Raw genomic sequence first — 26,450 nt, 5'->3', positions numbered from 1 at the left:
TTTTTACAATGGGGAAAGTACATACATTATATTGTAGAAAAAAATCAGGCCATATTTAAATATCATACTGAAATGCAGTTGTAGTTTACTGCACATGCTGGGTTTCTTGAGCCTAGTTAAACTGCAACGCAGACGGTAAGCTAAGTTTGCGATTATGATGCATGGGATAACCACACATCGCTTGCCTACGCGAACCACCACGACCACTTCGGAAATCTTTTGTGCTGCAGTCTTGGACCAATGGCAGTCGGGTGTGGGCGTGTTCCAAAAGGTGAGCTGCTCTTTGGAGTTTAGTAAATGACTGCAGCAAGATGCACAGAAGGGTCGACTGTGGCTGCTGAGCTCTAAAGCTATGGGACAAATAACTCTTTTGCGATTATTGCGAGGATTTTGACGGGGCAATGAAGATCAACATGGAAACGAAAACGTGTCGCGTCTCGTAAAGCTCAACCAGACAATGGAACTAGCTTCTTGCAGCATTAACAGATATTCACCCCGGGGAGGAAATAAAAAAAATACCTGCAGAAGAACAACACATAGCAACGCCGGGATCCAAACAACTACGTGTGGCTTGAACAAGTCACCTGTTCTGGTATGCACTTAAGCCAACGCGTAAAGAAGAAACTCTATTTCGTATGTGTTGGCGAACTTCCCTGGAATTCCTCTACTAGTCGGGAAACAACGAATAGTTCAATTTGCTTGGGATTTGGACTCTACAGCGCTAACCATTCTAGTAACTAGACACATTTATGAAGAAACATGTTCAAATTCTTCGTGCAAGAAACCAGGTCTGTGTATAATTGCAACGGATTCACTATAATGAACCTGTGAAATGTATCTCAGCTAGTTACAGCACGGTCCCCCAACGAACACTGTAACCTGGGTGAGATTTTGTGTCTGCGTCTGTCTCTGCAACTGTCCGTGGTCCTGACCAGAGAACACAGAGAACAGAGGTGCATTGCATATCGATATCGAAAATGATTCCTTTGCCTATATGGTCTTGAATATTTTTTGTCGGCTTCCTTGGGGATCTGGAATCCGAAAACAAGCAACAGAAGAATTGCTCACCTCAGGAGTCCCTCGTCGCACAAGGAATCGTAGGCTACTATCGGCATTCTAAGGCTGTAGCTGTAAACTAAACTGCAAGATGCTTCTCATACCAACAAAAATGTACAGAGTTAACGCCCTCGGAATCTATCTGTGGGAAACTGTTGTTTTTTTCAGGTAAGACACAATATTGCATGCGTCTTTTAGGCAACTGAATTATTCCATTTAGGCTGTTTCTACTGCTATTCGGACGGTACGTTGCACCCCTGGTTAACAGAAAGAAAATCAATAAAAACGAATCCTTCCGGGTCCGTAAGAAATGTTTTAGACTACCATAATATCCACACCAAGCTTTGTGTTACTTGTATATGTTTGCGTGAACTTATGTTGCCGCATTTCAAACAATTTGATATCATTCCTTCAGATAGGCTACTGTCAGTTTGGTTAAGCCGTTAACTGCATTGCATTCAGATGTGTTAACCAGCATTAAACAGCGAACACTAGCGGTCATGGAGCGGTAAAGTCATATCGGCAGCGACTGTCCTTTTTCAACAGGCATGAAGAGAAAACTAATTTAACACCGGACAACCTCACCTGTGGTCTAAGCAATGCAGTGTGTGGTCGTTATTTTCAGTTGAATATTATCATAAGGCCGTACCCTACTCTGGTCCACTCTTGACACGAGAGAAGGTTATTCATATTGCATTTGTTTTATCTGATTATTTCAGGTGCGTTTTTGTTTTATAGTACATCTAAACACCAAGCACACTTGTAAATGTATTTCTCCGTTTTTTTGGATTTTTGTTTACTATATATTTATATATATATATATTTATATCGAGTGAGCTATACTGAGTGCATATCCAGTTGAGAAAAAATGTGGCAGAATTCCCCCCAGTCGATGACAAAGCCTGCTGCTGTGAGATGGCAGTGCATTATCTTAATTAGAATCCCTGCTTTGTTGAGTGTTTGCAGTGCTTGAAGTTGCAGTGCTATTCGACTCATTCAGCATCTGATAATAGATGTAATCCTCTATACCCTAAATATTTTAGAGGGCTACAAAAGGATGATGGCCTAGTGAACTATTAACCTCTTATATATGGTGAACATTAGAGCAAGAAATGTGGAATATACAGTATATAATAAGAACAAAAATTACATGTTTATGACTTGCTTTTGACAGTGATCTTCATTTTTAATTGATTAGTCGGAAGACAATCCTGTTGCTGCCAGTCCATGGATACAAGCAGACTCTCTCTCTCTCTCTCTCTCACACACACACACACACACACACACACACACACACACACACACACACACACACACACACACACACACACACACACACACACACATGCACACACACACACACACACATACACACACTTAAGAGGAGCCAGGAGAGGGGCACCTTCATTTCGGAATAAAACCCCAAGATAAATCATGGGGGGACCATTTGCGATTTTCATTAAATCTTAGCCTTTTGTAATTATTTAGCATTCTGTGTACCCTGTTTAGTTAATGAACTACAATCAGGATATTGCAATCTCAGCTCCTGGTGCTGTGCTCGGCAGTTGCTCTTAATTGATATCTCTTTCCCAGCCCCGGCCTAGGCCCCCAAACCTCATTGCCCATGCAGACATATTACCAAACATTGATCACCCTGTCAATGGCAATACAGCTGATGAATACAAATTGTATACAAACATTTTTTGGCTGCCCTCTCCTCCATGCTTTGCACCAACACAATTGATTGATTTCTGTGTTGCGGGTTTTATATTATCCTGAGGTAAGGGTTACGTGTGCAGACGGGGGACAGTCGTGTCTATTAGCAGACGGATGAAATATGAGCTAGCATTACTGGTGCACGGTGCTGGAAACGGATCGCAATGCTTTGGTGTTTTGAGTAGACACTTTGCTACACACACACTAAGCAATATCATTTCATATATGCACCGCTGCAGATGTTATTTGCTTATGTGTCAAGCAGGCAGCATTCTGGCTCGCTGCATGGAAAAACTGGAATGGTGGATCATAATTGTTTTCTATTTGTGGCACACATGTGCAAACACAAACGAGAATGCAAAACATCCTGGTTATTTGCTCTTTTCACTGACGTGAATAAACCCCCCAATTGAAAGTGCAGCGAGTCGGATTCCAAACTGCCCTCTTGGGGATGTAAAGGCACTGAATCAACTGGAAATGGTGACACCTCTAAAATGAGCCCATTCGACAAATATGCCACCCTGTTCACTAAACAGGAGCTTGGTAATTGCCAACACTGTGATTCCTTCCTTCCTTACTGTGTTGTTTAGGCATTGTGAGATACATCTACAAAATGTGTCTGAAAAAGCACCTTTTTCTTTACATGTCAATGAATAAGGCCTTGTATGAAGTACAAATAATCTCTTTACTCTTTATTGTTCATTTGTTGAAATCGGACAGTTTTAGTGTTTTTTGTTCTTATTCAGTATCAACAACATACAAAAGAAATCAACATCATTATTATAATTATATTATTATTATTATTATTATTTTGGATGAGGAGGAGGCAACTAGATTGCTAGATTACTATGAGGTCCTCCTGTGTTACGTGGTGCAGCACCTTACGATATGTGATTGACCACAGTTTGTCCTTCAGTTGGCCTTGCAGCGGTTGCATTCCTCTGCCTCCCGTTGCATCACCAGCTGTTTTATTTTAGTAACGCAAAAATCATCCAATCGTGCATGATTTGACATTTACCAACAAAATGATGGCCGGGGCCTCTGAGCCTACGACCCTATGATGCCATGACTCGAGTCCTTCCCGTCTTAAACTCTCTGGTGTAATCACCTGAGGAGCGTAGGGCGAGATGGGTGAGAAGGGTGAGCGCTCTGTTGTGTTGGTGTGGTTTTTGTGTTTTCAGCATCTTTGGCTGTGTGTATTATTTATTAGCATTAATAAAAGAAGCCCACTAAAAGATGGGGTTGGAGGATATGAGTGTGTCTCACTGGGCACGGCCAAAACCTGGTGACAGTAAAACAATCAAACTCTCACAGTGGGGTTCTCTATATTCCCTGTAGCCATTGGGCTTGGGCAGGTTCATTTCCAAAAGGCTGATGTATGGTAATACATTATTGATCACGCGAGAGACGGGGACAGATTACGCCACCAATAAATCACCTTATCACCAATTACCAATCATTCTGCCCATTCATGGAGAAAGCAGAATCGGTGATGCGAAGCTCTCCAATCAGTAAAGCAATATCGCAGCTTGACACTTGAGAGAGAGAGAGGGAGAGAGAGAGGAAAGAAAGAGAGAGAGGGAGAGAGAGAGGAAAGAAAGAGAGAGAGAGAGAGAGAGGAAAGAAAGAGAGAGAGAGAGAGAGAGAGGGAAGAGATGGATGGAGCGAGAGAGAGAAAGAGAAAGAAACCCTCCCTTCGACATTGTCTTTTTTAAGCTTAAACACCTATGAAGAATTCATGAAGGTGGTCTAGGGGAATGACCTATGACATGATCACAACCCAAATTCTCTCTCTATTTGTTACACACACATTCACAATCACACACACACACACACACACTCACACACACTCACACACACTCTCTCTCTCTCACACACACACACACAAACACACACACACACACACACACACACATTCAGAAACACACACACACACACACTCACACACACTCTCTCTCTCTTTCACACACACACACACACACACACACACACACACACATACACAAAACAAACTGGTCTCCCAGCCAAACGGTCGGAAGGAAATCCCTGATCTGTTGCCGGCGAGGGGCTTTGATTTCCTGAACGCGCTACAAAACGCTGAGGACGAGATCAATTAGGATTCTGTTCTACGGTGGCTTAAAGAACATAATGAGGTACACTTAGGGCTAATGATTGGAGCTTCAGCATTAAAGAATGCAGACCCGCGAGGTCCATTTGCATATTATTTTCTGGCAGAATGCTCCGTGCTCAGCTCCTTCTTATCCTGCAGCCTCAGCAGTGCTGGCTGCCTGTCTGGGAGGCCTGGCGATCACCCCTCGGCCCGGCATTGATCTCTGACAATTACAGCGACATCGCTGCTTTGATCACTAAAATCTCCGATCATTAGAAACACGCCTGGTTAAAAAAAAAAATCGCAGAAAATGCTTGAGTGGTGGAAGAAACGGTTTCGAAAGGTGCTCTGTGCTAAGTGTTTTACTCACGATACGACTCTGATTATCGGGGAAGCAGGAGGCTGAGGAGAGAAGGAGGAGAGGTCTTGAGAGTGGCTAAAAAGCATCCAAAGGGAATGAAGTTGAAAAGGGAGAGCGTCCCCAAATTTCACACTGTCACATACGTTTATCCCCCCCAGCATGTGGCCCATGTAGTGATAGACAATCTGTGTAAATGAGTCAGTGTAATCTGTCACACCGTGACTAATCTAGTTAAAGCCTCACTGTTGTGACCGTACACCCAGAGCGTATCTAATACCTTTAAGCTATATACACACATTATGGGGCGAGTGCCATGCATGACACTTGCACACTGTGTTTTTTTGCCAGTCACGGGGCACAAGGCAAGTGGCTGACTTAGTGAATCGATATGGTGACACTTCACTGCACTTTAATAAAAGTGTTCCAAGCCCAGAATTGATAACCGATAAAAATGCAAAGTATACATTTGATAACGCCATATGCTGCTGGGATTATCAACACACAACAATAGTCCTGGCATCAACATACAAATACGGGACAATATACAATGTATTAAATAGAATGTATGAAGAGTATTAATACATATCTTAGGCCTTACTGTCACCATAAGTTCAAGCATGCTTCTATAAGATGAAAAATAAGCAAATGTTAATAAGAAATGTAAACTATAAGCACACAGAGGCTGTATCTTTCAACTTTCAGTGATCACTAGTTTGTCAATTTCTCCCAAGAGAGATTGCCTCAGGGAAAAGTAGCAGAGATCATTCTGGTTTATCAGGATCATCCTTAAACCCCCATATCCACACACACACAGTGGTAATCAACGAGGCTAATGAAGCTCCAGCCACAATCATTAGATACTCTGCCTCAACCATACTCGGAGACCACGGAGCTGTGCAGTAACGCTCGGCCTGTAATGATCTTATGCTTTGAAAATGTGAGTCTTTCCCGTAAAAACGACTTGTTTGCGAGGTACATAACAACAGGTATAGATCATTAAGACTGAGCATCTGTCTCAGTGGCTTAAAACAAAATGACATATAACCAGACTGAAAATCTTATGAAAATGTAAGGTATTGAAAATTGCTGTAATCTATGTACCCCGCAAACAGGGGACGTCCCCGGGACCTATAGAAAACGTTTCCCAATTGTCACCGCAACGTCCTCGGGGCGGTCTTGGAACGTCGTGCAAAACGTCCTAGAGTTGTCAAGGGAACCATACACATTTACGTTTTTAGAACGTTCAGAGAGACCATTAGAGGACGTCGAGGGGACGTAATTTTGCTTACAGGGTATAAACATAGACAGTTTCTCGTGATAATGAATCTCTTGCGAAGCTCTTTCAGAGTGGACATAACTGGCACTGAGGCCAGTCGCATTGATTAACACATTCTGCACAGTACAGGAAGGAATAATTGAATACGTTGATTATCTATGTGGTATTGGTGTTGTGATGGTGTTAGATGTGTCTGGGGGGGTCTAGCATTTCATCTGCTTGGACTGTGAATGTGAAGACCGTTCTTTAGTCCGATGTTCAGTCGCTGATATGAATATGAATGTGCATTTTACATGTGGCTTAAAAATACCTACCATTTACATTTGTCCAGATATTACTGACATGAAAAAAAAAACACTGAAATACGGATACTGAAAAACAAGAATGAAAAATTTAAATTACAAAATAGCACTCAAATTCTATGAACGGCCCTCTCGAAAAAAAGCTTAGGAATTAGTCTGGCCCTCAGTAAGAGTGAGAGACAGAAAGAGAGAGAAAGAGAGATAGTTTGAGTCCTGGAGCCTTTGGGGAAAAGCGTCCATGTGACTGCGGCTTGGACACTGACCTGACAGCTAGGGTGACCCAGGCGCAGGGGAACAGTGAAGAGCCGCTGTTAGACAGCCTAATTTACTCCACGTCCCCGCCATCTGACATTCGTCGTTGTTTTTGATTCGGAGGAGGACATTTTGAAGATTGCAGGGTGGTGTTTAATGAAAAACCTTTAGCCTCTGTGACTAGATGTATTGGCCAAAGCTCTGACTGGGTATTGCCTTTAACAGTGTGCGCCTCTGTGTTGCATTCTATTGTGTAAAAGACTCTGGAGAGACATTTGTTGCTGGGAATTAATTTTTTCCCTCCTTCTTTTTAACCTCATCTGAGGAATTTCTTGTGGAATACATAAGATTATTAGTTTTTACAAGGCCTTGCAATTTCCTGAATCATATTTTACCATGCAAATGAATACCTAATGAAGGCATGTCATGGTATGGTGTGAAACTAGGAATAATTTTTTATGATGGGTATAAAACATGTCCTCTCGTTTGTTCTTTCTCTCCTCTTTTCCAGCTTGGCAGCATCAAAAGAAGCCGCAGCTCGCAAAGCAGCCACACCGATGCCCCCGTCAGAGTTCTTGGATAAACTCATGGGAAAGGTGTCGGGTTACGATGCAAGGATCAGACCTAATTTTAAAGGTAGGACCGCAACCACCAGGGCCCCGTTGGGCAACACAGGAATGTAGCCCATCAGAGCCTCTGCCTGATCCATGCTTACCATAGTCAACCATTCATTTAGTCCAAATTCCTGCTTTGGGAGTTGATGATTTTAGTCATTTTTGAGCTATGCTGTATGTGTACAGACCTCAGAGAAACAATCAGCTATCAATTACAACTGATGTTAATTTCCGTTCGATGCAGAACTTGCAATGCATGATTTTGAGGTATTTGTTTGCAAAAAAAACCTGTTGAGTATCCAGCTTTCAAAAATATTGGCATCTGGCTTACTTATAACGTTTTTTTAGGCTCTATCACAAAACTGGATGGCAATCACACATGCTGAGGATTATTCGATATGACACAAATGCATGTGACAGTCCTAAAAATACCGTGCTACCACCCTGGCTTCATGGAATAATGCATGACACCTGCCTAGCTGAAAAAGGGTATTTTTGGAAGAGGCACAGTATCCTCCAATACTACTGCTCAAGATTGACTTGGATGATGATCTCTGACTTTCCCAGGCTGGCTACATTCCTGTATGTAACCAATTAGGTTGTCTCGAAACTCCTTGTATGTCTGGTGGTAGGAAAAAAAAAACACTTGGCATCCAATATGGTGTATTGCTGTTTGCTGTATATTAACAACAATGATAGTGGTGAACACTCCCAAACCCAATGGCACTGAAAATCAAATCTAAAAGATACATGTCATGTATGAGGTTTCATTATTGGAAAGTAAAAAAAAATAAAAAAATGCAAGCAATTATAATGGCAACCCTCCAAATAGTTTTGAAGACCAAATATAACACACAATGTTAACATTTTCCATCTATAAAAGCAGGATGTCTGATATAACAATTGAACTTTGCTGAGACCTATCTGATAGCTGTTGGCTGTGCTCACTGTTTCTCTGGGATTTATTGGGTAATATTTTGGGCGACCTAGCATTGCGCATGTGTTGCTCAAGGGCCTAGGCTGGTTGAGTTAGTGACCCATGATCTAACCCAAAATATGGCTCTGCTCTCCAAAGTTTCATAAAACATGGTTCTATTCCCTTCATTTTCTTGACATTACACAACCAAAAAGGGAAAAAAATATAGATAAATTGCGTCCACAAGCAAAACCAAAGTTGATGTGCTGTTGCAGCAAAAAAGGCCATAAATGGATGCAAGTGGCAAATTTGTCATGAATTTACACTTGCTAACCTGCTCTGATGGTCATAGAGAGAGAGAAAGAGAGAGAGAGAGAGAGTGTGAAAGAGAGAAAGAGAGAGAGAGAGAGAGAGAGAGAGAGAGAGAGAGAAAAAGCCTCTTCTAATGATTTTTTGATGGCGTGCATCTTCTCTTTGCTCCTGGCAAAGATTGCGTTTTTGTGCAGTGTGCGGTAAAACTCAACTCATGAAGGAGAAATGCACTCTGACATTTTGCAGTTTTTTCTGACCCTCTTTGGTTCTCCTAAGTAAAAGAAATGAAGGCTTTCCAATGGTTCTGCTTCGTTAGGAAAAAAAACCCGGTGGGTTTTATTGTGTGTTTGCTGTCATGTAATGCCATGTTGTTAGGAACTCCATGATGCCCAGAACAACATTAATCACATCATCACTGTTTTGTGATGCAATTTTGCTTTTAAGAACATATGTGTGTACTTTTTGTGTTTTACTTTTCGGAGGAGTAATGCTTTAAGAATTGATAATCTAAATGGCTAAATTGCTCACTGAATTAACTGTGTTTCTATCTGACATTAAATGGCAGAACAGGCTAGTTGTGGTACAAGAGGAGGTCTTTTGTTAGGGGAATGTACAATTGTAAGACTTCACTGGTATCAGTTTTCACTCTATATTCTCATTCATTAATGCTGGATGTTTGCCTGAAGAAAGGGAAAATGTAGATTGTGTAGGGTTGCTTACAGAAAACAATCAAGAAAACAAAGAAACAAACTCAGAAAGGAGTGTTTTATGTGAGATTTCTTTTAGGTTTTTGATGCAACAGTACACCTTGTCAAATAGCCACAATTGCTTCCAATGTGGTTCTCAGCAAAAATAAATAAATTAGTCAAGTTTAAAAAAATGACGTGCCTGAGGCTGTGAATGTGCCAGCATGGAGGGAATTACACTGATCGTGACTGGGACTCGCTGTGGGAAATCCTTTCTGATTGGTTTAGCTGGATTTCGTCTGAAACAGATCAGCCAATGATGGCATATTTAGGACACCCCATGTAGTGACATCTGACCGAGTCATGCGAGGCTCTCCTGCACTTAGATCTATATGTACTGTATATATTTAAATGCAGAAAGATTAGCATTGCTCACAATAATAATCCTCTTATAATGGGCATAACAATAATCCCCTTTTTTTGTGAAAACAAATGTCAAGAGGCCTGTTAGCATGGCCGCACACTTTTGAATGATGTTAAAGGGACATTACTTCCTCTTTGACTTCCCTCTCCCCTCTCCCACACTTCACAGCTTGTTGACAGATGAAAGTACTCCATGAGAGAGACTGGGTTCCCTTGAACTGGCACACGGGAGGCTGAGTGGGAGGGTGGGGATGAGATGGGGGGGGCGGGGGGGATGCAGGGAGGCATGAAGGCAGACAGACAGCCAGGTAGGCCGCGGTGTGTGTGCGCAGAGCGGAGCGAAGTGATGAATGGTATGGAGCTCAGCTGCGGTGGACGCTCTCCGTTTTAACCTTGTCCCTCCTCATCCGTCAGCCTGAGGAGCAGAAAGGGACTGATGGCCGCGAGTCTGCGCACATTCCCCGGCCCCAGACATCACCACCCTGGGGTGCCGCTTCCCTCCTGCTGCTTGCCCTCCAAAAACTACCCCCCCCCCCTCTCTCTCTCACACACACGCTCTCTCTCTCTCACACACACACTCTCTCAAAAAACCTGCTCTTCCTGCCCACTTATGTGCACAACTGTCAGAGAAATCTGCAAAAAGCCCCGTCAAGGTTTGCCACAGTAAACTCTAGCATTGCAATAGTGCCCTAGAAGGAAAAAAGCCATTTTGCTTATGGGTTACTTTACCATGTGGTTCCATAGTCACGATTAGTGTAAAATTATGGAATGGAAAAAGATGGAATTTCTGTAAAAAATAAGACGTGGAAAAAGATGGACATGTTTTTTTAAATATACAGTTCGGTACAGTATATTTACTTACTGCTTTTTTCTTTCTTTTGCGATGTCTATGACCTCTTAGCGTCTTGTCCAAAACTTACTGTTTCAAACCATGCAGGAAAAAAATATATTAGCTGGTGGAGCTTGACATTAATTTGGTACTATCAGTACTTCTTTAATTGGCATTTAATAAGCTTAATGGGAATTCACTCAGAGTACCAGGGTGCAGGGCATACATACAACTGGCAATGGTGAACCAAATGGAGTCTTTCTTTCGGCCTGAGGTCATCCAGGGAATGTTTTTTTTTAAAGACATATCTTGTTTTCTGTTTCACTTGATAACTGTCTTTAGGGCCTTGTTTGGAGAGGAATGTTTAATTTAACAGTAATGATTTTTCTTTTGTTTGATAAAATACATGTGTCTTTGGTGGTGGAGTGGTGTAGGCCTATTTAGCATATCCTACTTGCTTTCTGCTGAGAAGCTGAAGATGTGTGTCTGGGGTGTGTGTGTGTGTGTGTGTGTGTGTGTGTGTGTGTGTGTGTGTGTGTGTGTTTGCGTCAGGTAAATGACTCCTGAGGCATTAGGTTGACTTTTGTTTTGGTGTTTTTACTGCAAGGTGACTAACTGTCATGGGATGAGACCGAAATAAAGAAGAAAACGAGAATAAAAAAAAGAAAAACAGGAAATAAAATACAAGAAGAGGAGAGGAGAGAGCAGAGTAAAAAAGAACATTTCTGTCAACAATATTTTTGGAGCACAAACGGGACTATGTTTGGGTGAATGTAGTTTAACAGCTGAACAATAGGAGATTAATAAAAAAGACCATCTGAAAGTCATCTTCAAGACTAGCAGTTCAGTGAATAAGGGCACGTGGCAACAAAATAAGAATTGAAATGGCTGGCTTGATCCACAGGCATCAAAGCGTAACTAATGTCTCCTGCTGCTGAGCTGGAGAAGGTGCTTTAAAAAGGAACTAAATGAAGGACTGCGTGCCAGGCTTTTGCATCGCATCAGAAATGTTCAAGGAGGGATGATTACTCGCAACAAAACAAAGACACCACTTCCAGATGGGACAGAGGGTAGGGCTCCTTGTCAATTTTATATTTAACCTTGTTTTTTTTTTTTATTTCAAATTTTCTTTTAGCTGGCCGTTTATTGAAGGAAAGAAAAATAAGTTAATAGGTTTCTCTTTAATTGAGACTGATTGACCCACTCAAAGAACTTTAGTTACACCCTCTAAATGAAACTATGATTGATTTTGGACAACTGCTGTAATTGGCTATTGTTAGTGAGTGAGAGGCTTTGCACAGGCCAATCCTTGTCTTAGGAGCTGGATCAGCCGTTAGGACCTTACAAAGATCTCGCTCACAAAGGATAAGCAGCTTTTGGATGTTTAGGATTAGGATGACACAGAGGGATTGGTCCAACCACAGTCAGATAGCAGAGAGTGAAAAGGCACGCACACATCAGACACACACACACACACACACACACACACACACACACACACACACACACACTCACACACACACACACACACACACACACACACACACACAAACACACACACACTCACACACACACACACACACACACACACACACACACACACATACACACACACACACACACTCACACACACACACACACACACACACACACACACACAAACATCAGACAGCTTAAATGCTGCGGTGAGTTGAAGTTCACATTTAGTTCCGATCATTTTTAAAGAGATTTCCATGTCAAATCACACAGGAACATGAGACATCTGATGATAATCTTCATATAGTCACATGAACTCCCTCGACATGGCTGTTGTCAAGCAGAAAACATTAGTTCACCGTTTACAAAGCCAGGTATTAGCATGGTGTCTCAAGAGCTGCAGCTCAACATTGATTGGTGCAAGGCCAATCTTTAGTGCTGTCTTTTGTGACACGCTTTGACATTTACGGTTCCAATGGAGTCTTTCGTGGCTCAGTGACCAGGAAAAACAGTTCACTGCAGCAATCGCTTCAGGTGTCAAATCAATGATGTGTCTTTTTTGTTTTAGGGTAGAGTTTCGACACAGTGGTATGAGAATGGAAGCTTCTTTGTTTGTCTTTGAAAAGCCATTTACACACACGGGCAATGGTCATCAGGATAGGGGCAATAGTACTGGTTGGCATAGCGACTCGTGGGACCAGTTGGGATAACAAATCATGTGGCCAGTGCTTTGCTGCTTAACTAATTATCTTCAGTTGTGCTCTGCATATTTACCAGATAAAAGATATGCCAATTTTGAAAGTTGCTCTTTAAGTCCATCATGTTGTATGGCAATACTCATTCATTTACTGAGGACGAGAATACATCAACAGCAGCTTTCTTCCCTGTCAAATAATGAATGTTGTGTAGTCACAGCATCTTTAATGTTTGCTCTCTAGACTTTGATCCCATTCCATTTGTATTTGCACTCCTCTGCAACCCAGTAGGAATAGCTGCCATCAGAACTCTTTCAAGGCACGCGTTCAGACAATTTACATCTCTCAATTTAAACAACCTGTTGCCAAGATATAAAAAAGAAAATCCATTTGTGCTTATACATATTTATAGATTTCCTGCAAAAAATTGCAAACATATCTAAGTGAAGCCAGTATGACATGTAGTCTTTGCTCTCTCTCTCTTTCCTTTTTCCTCTCTCACTCTCCTCTCCTTCCCCTCTCTCTCCCTCTCTCTCTCTCTCTCTCTCTCTCTCTCTCTCTCTCTCTCTCTCTCTCTCTCTCTCTCTCTCTCTCTCTCTCTCTCTCTCTCCCTCTCCGGTGAATTGCATCTTTTAGTGCATTTTGCTAACCCACCTCTGCCTCCTGTGAAGATATTTTGCATCGCAACCCCACTTCTCCTCCTCCTCCTCCTCCTCCTCCAACCCCCCCCACCTCCCCCCCCCCCCCCCCCCCCCCCCACAGTCCATCTCCGTGCATCTCCTCTCCTTCCTGCTTTGACGTTAGCACAAAACAACTGCATCCCCACCTGCTCTTGCCTCCAGTATGTTGGCCCCCCCCCACACTCTTGCCCACCTACCAAACAGTTCTGAGCCTCAAGTGTTGGCATAGTGTTAGATAAGTGAGACGTGCTTTTTTCATGTTTTTACCAATTTTACTATTACTCTTTCATATCCTTTTCTTCTTCTTCTTCTTCTTATTTCTTCTTCTTTTTGTTGTTGTTTTTCCGCAAAAAGAAACATTAACGGCATAAATACGTTGCTGTTAGAACTGTGTTTAATCCTGATGTTTTTTTTATCAGACCCACAAGGCCCCAAACCGGATGGTACTCACAAGAAAGGTACTTTCCACTTCATTCATCCAGGAACATGCAAGTTACTCATATAGACTTTGTTCCATGACGAGCAATAACCAAAAAAAAGAGAGATGCTCTGCGTTTGGAAGTGAAAGTGAAAGTGAAAGTCCTCTCTATGGGTGTTGTATGTTAAAGTATGTTGCAGACATGTTGTTGTATCTGACGGATATCACGCAAGAAAGTAAAAGCAAACCTTTCCAGGGAAGGAAACAAAGGCACACTGCTTTTAAAAAGAAATGGAAAAAAAGAAAGCTTGGCAATGAAGTTGAAAACAAATGGGTTTGGGCCTGTCTCAGTCAAATCACCAACCGAGGAGAGCTTAAACAGCATGAAGCAGTAGAGTGATAGCTCACTTGTAGGAAAAGGATCTGAAAAGGATACTGCAGGCGCACCTACTCTCAGATTAATGTACTTAAAACAAGAGAATGTGGTAAACAATTGTACAGATTGTCTGCCTTTGTGTGAAAAAAAACTATTTTTTTTTGAGGGAGAAATGAGAGTAATTACAATCTGTTTTATGCGCGCAAGTCAGTGTTTTGATGACAGGGAATGAGCCGTGGTTTCAAACAAGCGAATGAATTTTATGGTCACAGATGCGGCTGTCATGGAATGCTGATGCTCAATTTGTTTAGTTTTTTTCCGTGATGAACATGTGCTAAATATGCTGTCGAATTTGTACCAAATATAGGTTCAACAACTGTTTTATCTTTTCAGTTAATTAAATATTCTCTGAATATAAAGGGAACTGAATAGTCGTAATTTGCGTTCTCTCATGCAAAATAGGCTCCTCTTGCTCAACCATCAGGAAAACCAGAGTAATTATACTATCTTGAAGAAGGTGAGGTATTTTGAATATGCAGTTTTAATGTGGATCTTGAACCCATTTCTACAGAGTGTAGGCTACAGTGGTTCAGCATTGTTAAATATTCAAGGCATTGCTTGATGCAGAAGAAGCTTGGCTGATTCGCAATATTCTCAGTCATGCTTGTAGCCTGAAGTGATTGATTTTCATTTTCTGTTGTTGTGGAAAGCAACAACATATGGGCAAATCAAATATGTCTTAGGGGGAGAAATACATAGCCTGGACCCTTGATGCATATGAGTGGGTTCTGACAGGAAGTGAAGTTCCACTGGTCACTTAAACAGCGAGACCATTTTTACATATTCACATATACAGATAACATAATTTAATACATTCTATACCATGACCTAATGTACATCAAAGAGTAGAAAAGCCACACACACTGATCATAAAAAACAAATGCACTGGCATCTTGGTGTGTGTCAAGCCTCCCACTTCCTCTCTTTTTTAACTGCATGATTGTAGCATAAGCTAGCTAGCAGGGCATGCCTTTAGATGAGCATCAGTGTGCTAACCCTCCTTGGGCGACCTGTTTGGAGTGGTCTTGTCCGGCCCAATGTGCTCATTTGAGCAATGGGGCAGGGTGGCCCATTCAGCACATCCCTAAACTGGCCTGGCAGGCCCTGGCACAGGCCATCATTTGTGATGAGAGGGGTGTTATTCAGCTTTATTAAGGGTAGCTCAGCACATTACGTGCACGGCTCACCCCAGGATATGCAGGCTTTATGTTGACTAATGTGGCCCTCCCAGCCGTTTGTCACTGTTGCTGTGCTGTTTCTAAATGAGCCCGATGCTTAGAGACTGCTGTCTGCAGAGGCTACTGCTGCTCATGTTGTTTCTGAATGTCTGGTTAGGGCTCATCAGGGCTGAAGCTGATGTTTGCAGAGATGAAGGATTGTCGTTGGTTTTTGAGGGCTGTGCCTTAGCTTGGATCTGATGTCAGGTGAGATAAAAGATTGCTGCTGCTACGTATGCGGTGATAGAATGGCGACAGCATGGAACGTTTTGGAGTAAGCCTAATAAGGTAATGTTTGCAGGTTTTGGAGTAAGCCTAATAAGGTAATGTTTGCAGGTTTTGGAGTAAGCCTAATAAGGTCATGTTTGCAGGTTTTGGGAAGCTGTACAGCAGTGGTTCTTAACCTTATTGGAGGTACTGAACCCTGCAAGCTTCATCAGTGCATTCACCGAACCCTTCGTTATTTGAAAAATAAAATATGATTTCTTCAAACGTAGGTATGTATAAAAATGGCCCGCCATAGCTAGTGTGAAACGGGCTATACTGTGTGTGTCTTGACCCCTGCCGAACCCCTGAGAGTGACTCAATGAACCCCTGGGGTTCGATCGAACCCAGGTTAAGAACCACTGCTGTACAGTTTATTTGGTTGACTTGTTACCCCAATAATCACTCACTCAGTTTATAATTTCTCTCACTTCAGTATGTGGACATGGTGGTTAGGGTTTGGGGAGAAGTAGTCTGGAGAGAGATGCACTGAGGGGCAGAGCCATAGGGCCAGAGCAGCATCCCTCAAACTACAGGCTGCAAAATTGGCCATTGTTGGTCCCAGGCTTGGTCTCAGAACAGGCTTAATAGAGCACAATGACTGTGGCTTTCCCTCTGTAAAAATTAAAAAAAAGTTCACTTCTATTGTCTCACCTCTGTTTTTGAAAAGCGACAGTGCTCATTGTTTACGTTGTATTTTACCATACTACAGGTGAATAATACTGCTTTTTAACGTTATATAGATCTTTGCTACTGGCCAGAAACTATGCTATGTGTAAGTGTGAATTATGAGAGTATCAAGATCCAGCTTCGCCACTGGCACACACCAATCTGTTGAATACCAATCTGACACTACCATCTAATAAAACACATAATTGAGTGGAAAAAATATTGCACCATTTGTGAGAAAACACTGTCAATTAGGATTATCTCTGAAGAACATGTACCAAGGCTAACCTTTTTTTATCTGACATGTTTTCAGAAGTCTGTTCGCCCTGAAGCAAAGAGTAGAATATCTGCAATTATGAGAGGGAAGTGTGTGTTTTTATTGTGTTTATTTTTGATGAGCCACAGTTACTGACTGGCTGTGCATATCTCGTTGCAACAACATGTAGGCTGTTTATTCAAATCTCAGCCTTCTTCCTTTTAATCTGTCTCTGCAAACTGTCTCGTCTCACACAAAGATGAAAGTATAAGGATAGATTGGGTGATACCCCGACGTATTGATAAAAAGGCTTAACATATTTTTTTTGTATCTGCTAGTGGACCCTTACTTGTCTCGATGTCAACTGAGAACAGAGATTGTTCATTTTGTGCACTGAATGGTTGATTTGTAACAACAGGCTCATCAGGACATCGGACAATTCTCATGAAGTCTCTACTTGTGAAATTATCTAAAAAGGGCAATTATAATTTTTGATCAAATTCAAGAATGAAAATAATGCTTTATTGTGTTACGATATGTCAGGCCTCTTGGAGCTGTTTAATATACATCTCTTCCACTGGTGGTGATGGTGAGACCTTTGTTTTCACCCCACGGTCAAGCCAACTTTCGCTGAAGACAACCGTTGCTTTCTTAGTATTCAGTCATATTTCAACATGGATGAACCCACTTCATTTAAGTTCAAACTGTCTACCCCTGAGTAATCCAATATAATCAAGCCTGGGCCTCTGCGTTCTCCATCTCCTGTCTCAAACCCATGGCCCCACTATTGATTTATGTCCCTCTGAAGTCGCTCTCCTCCGAGGCTGTCATGTTTGCCCATCAGTCAGCCCTCGCCTCGGGCCAGGAAAGGATTTCAGTGATTTACTGGGATGTCATTACTTATAGGCAGGTGACACAGCAAACTCCGAGGCTCTCTCGCTCGCTCGCCAGCTCTCTGCGAATGTGGCGAGCTGTCAATATCCAGGTACTCCAACCTGTGCATCCATAATGAATTTTTAATACAAATGTCCCCCCTAATGGTGAGAAATGCCCTGAGCTATGTGGAACATATGTGGAGAGATAATCTTTTTTCTGCTCTCTGTGCACTGCGCTATTTGTGCAAGATATCTTGTGTCCCCATAACGTGGAAGTGTGTGCATGTGTGTATAATCAATGATGGTTGCTGTACATGTAAATATTTAATATCAATGGTGTTTTGAGTATTTGGTATTTTGTCAACTATCCTTTGAGTTCATGGAGCCCCACACAAAATAAGCAGTTTGTGTCTGTCTGTCTTCTGTTTGATGAAGGGATTCTGTGTTTAAGCAGTTTGTGTCTGTCTGTCTTCTCTTTGATGAAGGGATTCTGTGTGTCTGTCTGTCTTCTGTTTGATGAAGGGATTCTGTGTTTAAGCAGTTTGTGTCTGTCTGTCTTCTCTTTGATGAAGGGATTCTGTGTGTCTGTCTGTGTACTGTTTGATGAAGGGATTCTGTGTTTTTTTTTCTTCCCTACCATCCTCCTTCTGTCTTTTTTCCTCCTCTCCTGCAAACTCAATTTTACAGCTGCTTAACATAATTCCAGAGTATCCTGGACGAGAGCAGCATATGAAAATGCCACACTGTTGACATGATGGCAGGCTTGGCCTGCTGAGGTTATTGAGAAAATGCAGCCTGATTTATTTGCTTTGCCGAGTATAAGCACTTAGCTACCGTGCCGGCTTTGGACGCTATCTCAAGGCTTGAGATGAGATGGAACCATTGCACCTGGTGTCAGCACAACAAGGACAATGCATTACAAAGAAAAAAGAAACAAAATAACGCTTCACACATTTTTCAGTGGTTTTCAGGATGTTCCAAATAGCTGTTTCAGAGAGGCCCTTCAACTCCCTGTCTCCCTGTCCCCGTCTATTTCCTTGTAAAGCCACTGTACCCATTTTTTTTTTCAGGGAAAAGTCAATCTGGTGGAGAGATGTTCAGGGTAAGGTGAGCTGAGGTGTTAACTTGCACATCTCGTAATTTTCAAGGTGGAAGTTTTATTTTTTTGTGTTCACTGCACCTCCCTAAGCCTGTGTAGAATATCTATTAGCTCAATAAAACTCTAAACCAGCCTTGGCAACACCTAATAGGTGCCCGGCTGAGCAACATAAATATTTAATGACTCAAACCCATTGTGCCTTTTTTTTGCTGAGAGCAGCTCGATTTCAAGCATGGCCAATATCATTAAGGTTTTTTTTTTATTATTATTTTTATTTGGGCACCTTTTCGTCTCCTTCCACTATGTGCCAAACAAGTTGAGTGCCTAGTGTCCGTGCCTGTAAATCAGCCCTGGTCTTGTCCTGCCCTTCAGAAGAAGACGACTTTAATTTTCCTTTTTTAATTTTCTGTCCTCATCATTTCTGGGTCTGGGTATTGATTGATCACATAATGAATGGTGGTAAAGGGACAAACTGTGCAGTGCGACTGGTTAATATCGTCTTGATGAGGTGAATAGGGTTGTGATGGACTTTAAAACTGAGTTGTATTTGAAGGTGACGTTCAGGGCAGAAGCATTTGTCACTCTTAGGACTCATCACTGTGATGCCATAGGCTGCCACATAACAGAGCAAGAGAGCTTCATAGCAAACAACCCACGTTTACTATGGACATCACGCTGCTCTTTAGAGTTATATTAATTATAGTAATATATCTAGTAAAACGTCGTCATTATTATTATTCTTATCATTATTATCATAAGAGCCGGACTCTGTTGTAACTGCTGTTGTTGCTGTGTCTGCTGTCCTCTCTTGACTGTGGTGCTCCAGGTCAGTTGACAGAAAGACGCAAATCACTCTCTGCTATGAATCACCCTGGTCTGACAGTTCATGAGGTCTACACTCACCCAGCTACCCCAACCCCCCCCCCCCCCCTGTCCCCGCCACCATCTCAAAGACCTTCACGGACACACACACATATACTGACATACGCATAGTCACGCAATACAAAACCACGAAAATGCAGGAATGAAAAGCGAGGGTCGAAGACAGAAACAGAGGGAATGTTAGAGAGAAAGGAAAAGAAAGGAACAGAGAGATGGTGAGAGAAGAACGGGTTCAATGACCCGATGGAAGAGAAAGATGGAAAGAGAAAAAATGAAAGAGAGGGAGAACTAGAGGAGTGGGAGAGAGAGAGAGAGAGAGTGAGAAAGGACATTAGCTAGCTTGCCGCGGACCTGCGTCACACACACTGCAAAGAACGTCAGGAAAAGACAAATTATTGTACCCACTTAGTGCACTGCCTGTGGAAGGAGAGCCAGAACATTATTGGGCTGAGTAAAGGGAGCCATCGAAGTACAAACTCATTCCACTGCATCTGCCTGTGTTTAAAAAATACCTCTTTACATATTCATATAAAAATACCTTCTTCATTATCACTTTCTTTATTATTCACTATTATCTCGTTTATTTTTTACACTTTTTTGCAAAAGTGTAATTGGCATCTAGGTCTCGTATCGAAGTAATATGCATTTAATTTGAATGCGACATGCCTTACTTCTTCTTTAATGACAAACATTGAATTTCAAAAGCAACATTTTCCACTGGGCTCATTTTAATGTTGTGTCGTATGTTGATGCGGCCATGTGTAGCGTGTCCTGATTCACCAATCTCTCTCATCTTATTACATTTACCTCATTCTTCTTCTCTCCTGTAATTTATTCATTTTCTACCCTGACCTCTAGATTGACTGCTTGCAAACATATTGTACATATATTAAGAATGCTGATCACAGTTTGTACAGTTCAGGATAAGGCAAATATGTTGTGGCCTTTGCCGAGGTCCGTATGTTTTGTTTTTGCTTGCTGTTTTTCAGCAAATTCATATGCAAGGTTTGGTGTTTCCTCATGTCATAAAAATCTCAGGCTTTTCACAGATTTGATAACCTACAGTTATGTGTGTGCGTTGTTTTCCTTAATGCACGTATACTTGTAATTTTTTGGTGGCTTTTTCATCTGAGTATCTTATCCAAAGTCGCAGAGAGTAATACTCAGTATGCTGTGTGTTTTATGTCCTTCGGATGCAATAATGGTCTCATGACCCATTCCGACACAGATTTGATAACCTTCAGTTATGTGTGTGCGTTGTTTTCCTTAATGCACGTATACTTGTAATTTTTTGGTGGGTTTTTCATCTGAGTATCTTATCCAAGGTCGCAGAGAGTAATACTCAGTATGCTGTGTGTTTTATGTCCTTCGGATGCAATAATGGCCTCATGACCCATTCCGACACAGATTTGATAACCTTCAGTTATGTGTGTGCGTTGTTTTCCTTAATGCACGTATACTTGTCATTTTTTGGTGGGTTTTTCATCTGAGTATCTTATCCAAGGTCGCAGAGAGTAATACTCAGTATGCTGTGTGTTTTATGTCCTTCGGAGACCATAATGGCCTCACGACCCACTCCGACTTCATTGAGAGTCAGCCCTTGTCATGATGTAATGACATTTATGCCTGCACTCTTGGGTAATGTGGCTTTCGGAGAGAGTCACTCCAATATAGAATTATTTAATATAACCTTGAGTCTACTATCTGTAAACATTCTCTTTTGACTTCAGCACCGTCCCATTATTTAGGATAAAAAAAAGCACTTGTGTGCGTGAGGATACGTCTGTTTGTGTGTGTGTTAAAACAGAGATTTGTGCCAATAATGCACTCTGACTCATTTGGGTAAAGAGTGTTGTGATTCAAAAACTCTTGTGCTTGAACAGAGGGCTCTCAGTAGCTCTTGGGCTATTGGCAATCAGCAGGTAAGTGACTATTAAAGCCTGATCCTATCCTCTCCTATCCTCTCCTCTCCTCTCGCACAGGAAGCTCCATTTTCCTGTCAGTGCTCTAGTGGTCATTTTACACTTCCTTTCTTTTTTTCTCTCTTTTTTTCAGGTCCACCTGTCAACGTAACATGCAACATTTTTATTAACAGCTTCGGCTCCATTGCAGAGACCACAATGGTAAGTCCCTTCAGTGATTTTTCTGTCAATTATATTACTTTCTGTACAAATACAAAACTCATCATCCAATTCTCCAAATAGTAAAACAAATCGGCCTGAAAAGCCATGCTAATGAACACGAAAACAAAAAAAGGAGGAAATTGACTTGTTTGAATGTTTATTTATTTATTTTATTTATTACATACAATTTGTAGCGTTGAAATAGAAACATCTGTATCAAAATGAGAGGTGGCTCAAACATTATCGTTAAATAGAATTCCCAACCAGTCTTCCTTGTCCTGGAATTGTGGCTGTTGTGTGCCCGTGCAGGCTGACACGGGCCTTTTGACACAAACACACAGTGGCAGGCCTCTCTGCAGTCACACTGCTCATGGTCGGGTCGTGGCTGCGCTTTGCTCCGCTCTGCTGCTGCAGCCCCTCTTGTTTCTCCAGCTTTACGACAAACAATGCGAGGAGGGAATACAGAAGCCTCGACTAAAGCGGCTCTTCTCACCTCGTCCCCCCCCCCCACACCACGTGGCCCGTGACTAACATTTAAGAGGCCTCGGATAAACTAAACGCCAGTGGCGATTTCTTTGAGAAGGCATGGGAAGCACGGCTTCCCCTTACTCCTTTTTCTGAGAAATGCATCAGGAAAATATGAAGGCAATATTACTCATTGCTGTTGGTTTCAAATGAACATATTATGGGAACAGACAAGTGCAGTATCTGTCAGGACTGCCGTGCTTAAATTACGTTTAACTTAAATTCCTTTTGCGTGAACATCCTTGTCTAGCTTGCTTGACCATGATATGCTGTGAAAGCACGGCTCATTGGACTGCACTGATGGCGGGCATCAAAGGAATCCCATGGCAGCTCAAAGTACATCTCAATTAAATGCAGATCAAAACATCTAAGGACGAAAAAGATCAGTTTATTGGACAATAAATTGAACTTGTCATTTTTGGACATGTCTGGATGCATAGGCTTCACTAAGGTGCATGGGCTTCACATGTGAAAATATTGGATGATTGGACCGGAGTATTTCATAAATTAGTTTTTGGTCACGCATAGACGCACAGGCATCCCTGAACGCCGATTGGAAGATTTCACAAAGGGGCTGAATTAAATGTCATGGCAGGTTTAGGCTGTTAAACAGTTTGTAATTGTCAAGTACAGAGGTAGCACAGAAGCTTAGTTAATTGTAATACAAACGTGATAGGCCTGTGACACAGTCAGTTGAGTTTTTTTTCCGCATCAATTACTGTGCTGCTCAATAAAAACTATTAATGCAGACTTCTGAATTTGGTTAGATACATTTGTTCTGTAAGTGAACTTCTAGATAGTGTAGTGTTTAGTGACTTGCTGCCTAGCTAGCTCAGGCTACATTTTGAGAATGCAATGCTTAGCCAGCTAACTGCAAAATATCTCAAGTTATATCTAAAGTGCATCATTTTGTTGAGTTGGCTGCTGACACAGATAACATCAGTGTATATATGTTTCCCTCTATTGAATCAGCTGAACTGTGCTTCCCCTGTGTTTGAAAGCACCAGCCGCCACAGCTAAACACAGTAAATAATAGGAGAAAAAGGGTAGAGGTTATGTGTGTTGGGGGGTGAGTGGGGGGGTATAGGCCCCTGATCTCAGAGGCTGCCTGCGCCAAGTCGCTGGAGCTGAGGAGGGAGAAAACTGCTGCAGACTGCAGAACCCCCTCATGCAGAACAAATGCTACATTTTCCAGGCCTTTTCTCCTCCACAAGCGGTGGAATTGATCCGAGTTGCTCGTACTCTCGTTTGCTCCGACGACGAGCGAAAAAGACAGGGATAGAGGTGGGGGGTCGGAGGAGAGAAAGACAGTGAGACAGGGAAAGACAGGCAGAGAGAGAGAGAGAGAGGGAGAGAGAAAGAACGAGAGAGAGAATGACAGAGAATGGCATCGATAAATCTTTACCACATATATAGGGCTGCCGAGAACAATGTCTCGTGCGGTAATGATCCCACCACTTCGGTCCGCTGTAGGGACCCATGGTCCCCTCGGTCCCATGCTGTCCTAATTGTTTACCCTGCTCACAAGGTACGAGGCTCGGGGGAGGTTCGCTTGGCTATTTAATTAGCTCACCCGGCTGTTTCATTTTCTACCGATGGTTAGAGGAGTGGACGCATAAATCCCGAAGCCTGTCATTTGCGAGCTGAGTTGGTTATGCTGGAGTCATGCAAGTGGAGGAAACTTTTTTCCTTTCTGTCTTTTTTATTTTTTTTTAATATGTCATAGTCAGGAAGGAGTTTGGCCCCGGGCTTGAATCACATTATGTGTGGGCAGTTGTCATAAATCAGTCCTGGATGCCTGGAGAAAGCATACCCCCACATACATACGAGTTATTTCTATCCCAGTGTTCTGTGTTGATGAACCTCTGGCCACTGCACACTTGTTTTTGCCAGATCATTCGTTGGTTCAAAATAGCACTGACTTTGCAGGGGGAGTTTTTTTTTCTTACGATGTCTTTTAGCTTGGTCCCCACTTTGACTCGAGAAAACACATGATAAATGAGGCAGGCTCTGCTCTGCCGTACACGCGGTAATCCCATGGTGTTTTTGCAATGTTCGTGATTCAGCACTCCTTAACCCAGCAGAACAGATTTTTTTTGGTTTTAATAATAGGTGAGAAGTAACCTATAAACATTTTGCTCATGGTAACAGCACTGAAATGTAGTTCATTTGTGCTGGCCAGTTGTGGCTTGCTCTAAATTAAAGCTATTAAAATAATCAAAATCGATAGTTCTGTGCACACTAGGTATCATTTGCTTTGAATGGCATACGTAATGACCTGGCCCAAGCTATTGCGCTCTATCAAAACATTTTGAAATTCATTGGATAAACGGGTCACCTTGCATTAGGGTAATTGAACGCCCTTGAATGTTGTGGCTGATTGCCATTTTAAAGGTCACTCACCATATTTTCGCCGTGCTGATAAGTCATCCCAAGGTACATTACTGCCCAGACAATTTAACGATCTTTCTGGAATGAAACAACTGCATGCCTGTTTTCGAGAGGAATTGACAATTACGGCCGTACATTTAGCTGAAATGCCAGTACGTTAAGGTTGGCTATTTTTGCAGAGACCCCATTTGCTGCAGTGTGTGACCAAATAGCAATTATCCAATGTAAATTGGGGGAAAAGGGAGAGAGCCGTTTACTCCTGTTCTTTTGCTGGTATGCTTTGGAGCAGGCAGCAAGGGTGCCCTTAAAACCACCCAAAAATGGAGATCATTTTCATTGTTAGTTGCATTATCTGTGTTGATTTTGTATTTTGTCCATTCATTTTTTTTTTTTTACTAAATCCACCTGGCGCCCTTTGATCCTTTGACACTGGTGTGCTTTTGTGTGACAGGACTATAGAGTGAACATTTTCCTGAGACAGCAATGGAATGACCCCCGCCTGGCCTACAGCGAATATCCCGATGACTCCCTCGACCTTGACCCCTCTATGTTGGACTCCATTTGGAAACCTGATCTGTTCTTCGCCAACGAAAAAGGAGCCAATTTCCACGAGGTCACAACTGATAACAAGCTGCTAAGGATCTCGAAAAATGGCAATGTGCTCTACAGTATAAGGTGATGTACCCTGTCCTGTGGACTCTCAGTTAGTATCTACAATACATCCTACAATTAAAATACCATTACTGCATTTTACTATTTAATGTCGGCTCAAGTGTATGCAGCACAAATGTAGTAGCTCAGTGGTCTTCCACAGTCCCCCAGGTTTGTAGCTTGCCATATCTTTTCAGGATAATATTCCATACCTCCCTGTGAAATGGCATCACAATAAATAGCTTTAGTGTTTGGAAGAAAACAGGTAAAGAGCAGTACATTCTCTCCTTAACTTGACACCATCAAATAAACCTCTCAGATTGAACTGGTCCTGCTTTGGATCTCAGATTGCAGAGACTCTTGTGCTCAACCTGGTCAGAAATTGCTGGTAAATAACTGTTACGGTCGCCACAGCGATGCTATCGCCAACCTCAGTAAGTGAAACGGGTTGCTATGCTCCTCAGGTCTTTCATCTGGATGATGTGCATGTCAGTCTATACAGCAGACAGGGCTTTATTTGGTTCTGCACAATAAATATGGAGCCAAGGCGAATTCTAAGATGGGAGCATAGCTCGCGATTACCATCAAATTGCATTTATTTTATTTCTCTACGCTTGCTATCTAACCTGTGAAAGTCAATACATTTTTTTTATACCTCTAAAGCAGTAAAGAGGCTGTGCTGTGGCGTGTGTATTACTGATATCTGACGCCTCCTGTCAACAGAATTACACTGATTCTGGCATGTCCGATGGACCTGAAGAATTTCCCCATGGATGTGCAGACTTGTATCATGCAGCTTGAAAGCTGTGAGTATCTCCCTCTCCCCCCGCGAGTGAGCGAGGGGGAGAGAATTTATTTTGTGCAACAGGGATGGATGTCCCCCAGGCGGGTGGAGGAGAAATTATGAACAGTGCAATGATTTAGGTGGAGACTCAGAAGT

The 26,450-nt window shown here is 42.2% G+C and overlaps 1 protein-coding gene across 2 annotated transcripts in view; it reads left to right on the top strand.

Annotated features, from left to right (window-relative positions):
* Nucleotides 1–1,147: 1,147 nt before the first annotated feature.
* glra1 (glycine receptor, alpha 1) overlaps nucleotides 1,148–26,450 on the top strand; it is a gene marked incomplete at both ends in the record, with an annotated part of 41,624 nt that continues 16,321 nt past the window's right edge. The window contains 6 exons of one of the 2 annotated variants that reach the window (XM_080841173.1): nucleotides 1,148–1,224; nucleotides 7,585–7,709; nucleotides 14,124–14,162; nucleotides 21,876–21,943; nucleotides 25,311–25,534; nucleotides 26,234–26,316. In XM_080841173.1, coding sequence (XP_080697299.1) covers nucleotides 1,148–1,224; nucleotides 7,585–7,709; nucleotides 14,124–14,162; nucleotides 21,876–21,943; nucleotides 25,311–25,534; nucleotides 26,234–26,316 — 616 coding nt within the window. The remainder of the gene's footprint in view (nucleotides 1,225–7,584; nucleotides 7,710–14,123; nucleotides 14,163–21,875; nucleotides 21,944–25,310; nucleotides 25,535–26,233; nucleotides 26,317–26,450) is intronic. The other variant, XM_080841174.1, reaches the window with a different exon arrangement.

The sequence above is a fragment of the Sprattus sprattus genome, assembly GCF_963457725.1.
Source record: "Sprattus sprattus genome assembly, chromosome: 6".
Classification (NCBI taxonomy): Eukaryota; Metazoa; Chordata; class Actinopteri; order Clupeiformes; family Clupeidae; genus Sprattus; species Sprattus sprattus.
Note: the sequence above shows the minus strand (reverse complement) of the source record. Positions and strands in the feature narration are given on the sequence as shown.